The sequence below is a fragment of the Ranitomeya variabilis genome, chromosome 2, assembly GCF_051348905.1.
Source record: "Ranitomeya variabilis isolate aRanVar5 chromosome 2, aRanVar5.hap1, whole genome shotgun sequence".
Lineage (NCBI taxonomy): Eukaryota > Metazoa > Chordata > Amphibia > Anura > Dendrobatidae > Ranitomeya > Ranitomeya variabilis.
This window is the reverse complement of record NC_135233.1, coordinates 63,098,363-63,104,362: the sequence shown is the minus strand read 5'-3', so window position 1 is coordinate 63,104,362 and position 6,000 is coordinate 63,098,363. Positions and strand designations below refer to the sequence as shown.

The following is a 6,000-nucleotide window of genomic DNA, read 5'->3' as shown; positions in this document are numbered from 1 at the left end:
AAAATAAATTGACGCAAAGGGCAAAGCCTAGAAAATGGAGAAAGAAAAAACATATGCAAGTCTGGTCTTCGTAGGTTATAAAATAAAAAATAAAAAATTATTAACAAATGTGAATTTCAAATAAATCTAAAAAGTCCTTCACCCTTGCGAAACTCAGAAATGGTTGTGTCTTTATTGTGAAGTGGACAAAACCCCTATGATTTGGTCGAGTAGCACGACGACAAATTGGTATAGAACCTTTTTTTGACACAGTGGAGTAAAAAAATTATTTACTAAAGATATAAATAAACTTGCATGAAGAATAAGAATATTTTAGGGGCTGCCCTGCAGGAAGATGATCAGAGGTAATAGCACCAAGCAGACCCATTATTATTATGACACACAAAGGGTTCCCTATCCATATATATTACATGAATTTCATACATGTAAAATACTATTAGATACTCTCAGGAATAGTAAAGTAGATGGCTTACCAAGATCACAACGTGACACGGTCATTTGGCTACAATAGGCAAGGTGCGTCTGCCCGCTAGCTTATACCCCAGGCAGGTGTGCAAGTCACTAGATTATATTGATATATTGTAACACTAAACAATATGGCAAGGATACTTAGAAAGGCCGCTAGTGATAATTCACGTGCTACAAGTGCGGTAAAAACGCTTACACTTTTGTAGACAACATGCATAATTTAGACAACTCCATATTCCCCACCTCGGTACCATATAAAGCAACCTCCGCTCAGAACTTACATATTCAGGTCACAGAAGCACAATCCGCTAGTAATAAATATGGGATTTCAGAAGACAAAGATCTATGTGCTGAGCTTGGACCAGACATGGAGGGAATATTGTAACAGCTATTGAATGTGTCCAAATGGCGGCTATGCTCCTGTTGTAATAAGGCTGTTGGGTAACAGATTCTAATGGATCCCAGTGATTTCTATTAGGCCTAGACCCTGGGTATGTTCCTTTAGACCTCAAAATGGATCAAAATGATGGTAAATTTAAATAGTGGCAATTTTGAAAAAGTGCCAACACAAGGAAAAAAGATTCGCCAATGTCCACCCTATTGCCTCCACGTCCCAATGATGCCGACACTGACTGCAAAGTCTTGTCAGTCACCAATTTTACAGCAGCCGCACAGATCTCAAGTTATGCTTTTCTGAAATGGAGTAGGCAGTTTGTTTTGTGGCGTACAAAAAAACTAAACAAAAAGGGGTGCATTGTAACATGGGGGACAAAAGAGCATTTTTTTTTTTTTTTTTTTTAAATAACAGGTGTCATCAAATGGGGGAACAGTCACGTTTATGAACGGTCATCAGCTTTGACACAGGAAGCATTCACACATTTTAACAAGACATAGATTCATATGCAAGAATGTAAGGGCCACTTTTAATAGAGACATAAATAACAGTTTACTGTAGAAACGACATCCATACTGTTCAGGAAGAGAGATCCTGTACAGCTACCAGCTCAAGCATGGATCTCACATCCCGATAATGGGCCGATCCTGCACAGCCACCAGCCCAGGCAAGGATCTCACATCCCGATGATGGGCCCATCCTGCACAGCCAGCAGCCCAAGCATGGATCTCACATCCCGATGATGGGCCCATCCTGCACAGCCAGCAGCCCAGGCAAGGATCTCACATCCCGATGATGGGCCCATCCTGCACAGCCAGCAGCCCAAGCATGGATCTCACATCCCGATGATGGGCCCATCCTGCACAGCCAGCAGCCCAGGCAAGGATCTCACATCCTGATGAGCCCATCCTGCACAGCCACCAGCCCAGGATCGGATCTCACATCCTGATGGGCCCATCCTGCACAGCCACCAGCCCAGGCAAGGATCTCACATCCTGATGATGGGCCCATCCCGCACAGCCACCAGCCCAAGCATGGATGTGACATCCCGATAATGGGCTGATCATGCACAGCCACCAGCCCAAGCATGGATCTCACATCCTGATGGGCCCATCCTGTACAGCCGTCAGCCCAAGCATGGATGTGACATCCTGATGATGGGCCCATCCCGCACAGCCACCAGCACAAGCATGAATCTCACATCCTGATGATGGGCCCATCCTGCACAGCCATCAGCCCAAGCATGGATGTGACATCCTGATGATGGGCCCATCCCGCACAGCCACCAGCCCAAGCATGGATCTCACATCCTGATGGGCCCATCCCGCACAGCCACCAGCCCAAGCATGGATCTCACATCCTGATGATGGGCCCATCCTGCACAGCCATCAGCCCAAGCATGGATGTGACATCCTGATGGGCCCATCCCGCACAGCCACCAGCACAAGCATGGATCTCACATCCTGATGATGGGCCCATCCTGTACAGCCATCAGCCCAAGCATGGATGTGACATCCTGATGGGCCCATCCCGCACAGCCACCAGCACAAGCATGGATCTCACATCCTGATGATGGGCCCATCCTGCACAGCCATCAGCCCAAGCATGGATGTGACATCCTGATGATGGGCCCATCCCGCACAGCCACCAGCCCAAGCATGAATCTCACATCCTGATGATGGGCCCATCCTGCACAGCCATCAGCCCAAGCATGAATGTGACATCCTGATGATGGGCCCATCCCGCACAGCCAACAGCCCAAGCATGAATCTCACATCCTGATGATGGGCCCATCCTGCACAGCCATCAGCCCAAGCATGGATGTGACATCCTGATGACGGGCCGATCCTGCACAGTCATCAGCCCAAGCATGAATCTCACATCCTCATGACGGGAAATCCTGCACAGCCACCAGCCCAATCTTGTGTCTGATGTCCTGATGATGGGCCCATCCTGCACAGCCACAGGCCCAAGCAAGGGTCTGATATCCTGATGATGGGCCGATCCTGAACAGCCACAGGCCCAAGCATGGGTCTGATGAGAACGCAATCCCATTAAAAACAAATATGTGATATGTGACAATATATATATATTTTTTTTTTTAAATGTGCGTGGTTTAAAATATCCCCCCAAAAAAAACAGTTTTAACAATTCATTTTCAAGACCTAATTTAAAGAACATCCACAACAACAAAACTGACAAACGCATGAAAACAAACAAAAATAATATATATAAATTTACACCCTTCTGGTTTAGCAAAGTCTTTGGAAACATTCAGTGTGATGTGGATATGTACTCATCGCACAGGTCCTCACGATAAAAGCAGTGCAAATCAGAAACCCTTCTGCGAAGTCTAGACCATGCGCTCCCATCTTAACAGTTCAAACTAGAGTCTTGCAACCTAGACCAAATCTTAATCATTTCTTGAGGTTTCCTAGGATGGACCAAAATTAAATTGGAATATGAACATATGTTATTTTTTTGTTTCTCCTCTATATCAAAAGTCTTGAACCCTTTGTGTTTCTCTGGAGCGAGCCCAAGCTTCTCAAGGCACATTCCAGTATACACGTCATCAATGGGATAAAGGAGAACTCTGTTTGTTACGTTGTAGAGTCTTAAAGCAATATTGCCAGAATAAAGGAAGCCTCCGCCCCCAGCATAGGGTGGGTAAGACCCTTCATACAGACTCTCAGGAATGTAGTACTTTAGCTTTTTGTCCCTATGAGGTCCAGCATCCTTGATCACATCCCCAACAAATAAATCTTTGGCTTTTTCTACGGACAACGTCTTCAAGTAATCCAGGATCTGATGTGTATTCACAAAAACGTCATCGTCTCCTTTAAAGATGAACTGAACATCTGTACAGGAATGGCTTACCCACTTCAGAAAGAGCACTTCTTTAAGAGTTAAATTAAAGAACGTGTCCTTGTAATTCCACAGAAGGATGTCATTATACTTCGCGCTTTCATATTTTATTAAGCCAGAGAGATCGGGATGATTATCCTCCTGAGGAGTTTCTCCAAGGAGAAACACCCTGACAACAGTCATGTTGTTAATTTTAATTTCCTTGCCCCAACACTCCCGTATGGCTTGTCGTCTATCAAAGTGTGGTGTGAGGGATTTGATGGCCAGCAGCAAGAAAGGCTTATCTTTACACTTATCGGGTTGATCCAACACCAGAGAATAGTTCTTACATCTTAAATAATAAAGGAAGTCTTTAAATCTGTCTGGCAAGTTCTGAAAGTCTTTGATTTGGGACTGAATATTTGTATCCATATCACATGAATTCAGGAGGCTTGCATTGGAAGCCACCATCTCTTCCACGGTAACGTTATTGAGCAAGTTTAGAATTGGATTGTACAATCTGTCCAGCTTTTGCTGCTCTCTATTCCAATAAGCTCCGCTTGCTGCGCGTTTCCTCCAGAATTTTCCAGCGGGTATTAGAACCTGTCCTTTCGTATTTTTGTCTTGGCTGTCGCTTTTTGAAACTTCGACAAGGATATAAATGAAGAAATTTAACATCATTAGGATCCCCACCAGCTTTAATCTTCTCCTTCCAACACTCATTTCTCATACCTGAAAGAAGAAAAACAGAAATCAGGTAATGTGCAGTACAGTGTATTACTATTCTAACTTTTCCAATATTATTCAAAAATTTGTTTTTGAATTATAAATATCTTTTTGGTTGAGCACCCCTTATGCCCAATGCCCATGCATTGAGTAGGAGGTATAGGAGCTGGTGCAGCGTATTGTAGCACGCCGATAGGTGATCGCAAAGGACAGCAGTGCGGGTATATGTGTTTTCTTTTTTTTGGACTTTTCCAATATTATACCTGAGAGTCCATTAAAAATATGATGTTTTTGATGATATTGTTTCTCACATCTTACTAGTGGTCAAAGTTCAAATTGTCCATTTGCTTAAAGGGAACCTGTCACCCCCAAAATCGAAGATGAGCTAAGCCCACTGGCATCAGGGGCTTATCTACAGCATTCTGGAATACTGTAGATAAGGCCCCGCTGTATCCTGAAAGATGAGAAAAAGAGGTTAGATTATACTCACCTGGGGGGCAGTCCAGTCTGATGGGCGTCGCGGTCCGGTCCAGCGCCTCCTATCTTCATAGGATGATGTCCTAGTCTTCACGCTGCGGCTCAGCCGTACTTTGTTGAGGGCAGAGCAAAGTACTGCAGTGCGCAGGCGCTGGGCCACTGTGACCTTTCACGGTGCCTGCGCACTGCAGTACTTTGCTCTGCCCTCAACAGGGCAGACAAACTGCGCCTGCGCCGGAGCTGCAGCATGAAGACAAGAAGAGGACGTCATCGTAAGAAGATGGGAGGCCCTGGACCGGACCGCGACGTCCATCGTACCGGACCGCAGCGGGACCGCCCCTGGGTGACTATAATCTCACCTCTTTTTCTCATCTTTCAGGATACATCTGGGGCTTATCTACAGCATTACAGAATGCTGTAGATAAGCCCCTGATGCCGGTGGGCTTAGCTCATCTTCCATTTTGGGGGTGATAGGATCCCTTTAAGAAAATAAAAAAAAAAGGATAGATCTATCTATCCATCCATCCATCCATACACACATACCCTTTTTGAAAAAAAAAAAAATGCCTTCACGGTCCAGGTCCCAAGACCCCCACCGTTAGCTCAAAACATTAATCTGAAGCTCCTGATAAGTCGCAGGCAGAGCAATGTAATTGTTCCATGCAGAGTGTACTGAACGCACCCAAATTGAGCCCGTACACAGCGCGAGGGCTTCAGCACCCAGAATTCTAATCAGAAACACCTTGTGGTCCATGTAACATTAAGGCTATGTGCACATGTCGTGATTCTTTGCAGAAATTTCATGAACAAAACTGGACACTTTCTGCAGGAAATCTGCATGCGTTTTTTTCGCGGATTTTTCGTGTTTTTTTCCCGGAGCTTCCCAATGCATTAAATAGCAGGAAATAAACTGCAAAACTAATGAACATGCTGCTTTTTTTTAACACGATGTGTTTTTTTTGGGGGTAAAAAAACGCAACATGCGCACAAAAATTGCGGATTGCATTCTATTAATGGGATGCTTAATGCATTTATTTTTTGCGGTTTTTATTAAAAAAAGTGAAAAATCCGTAACGAGTGCACACAGCTTA

General features: G+C 44.6%; 1 protein-coding gene across 1 annotated transcript in view; it reads right to left on the bottom strand.

Moving 5' to 3' along the window:
• Positions 1–1,267: 1,267 nt before the first annotated feature.
• The window catches only part of B3GNT2 (UDP-GlcNAc:betaGal beta-1,3-N-acetylglucosaminyltransferase 2), a 52,544-nt gene continuing 47,811 nt past the window's right edge, over positions 1,268–6,000 (bottom strand). Inside the window, exon 2 of the mRNA XM_077282484.1 lies at positions 1,268–4,438. Coding sequence (XP_077138599.1) covers positions 3,236–4,429 — 1,194 coding nt within the window. The 5' untranslated portion in view covers positions 4,430–4,438 and the 3' untranslated portion in view covers positions 1,268–3,235. The remainder of the gene's footprint in view (positions 4,439–6,000) is intronic.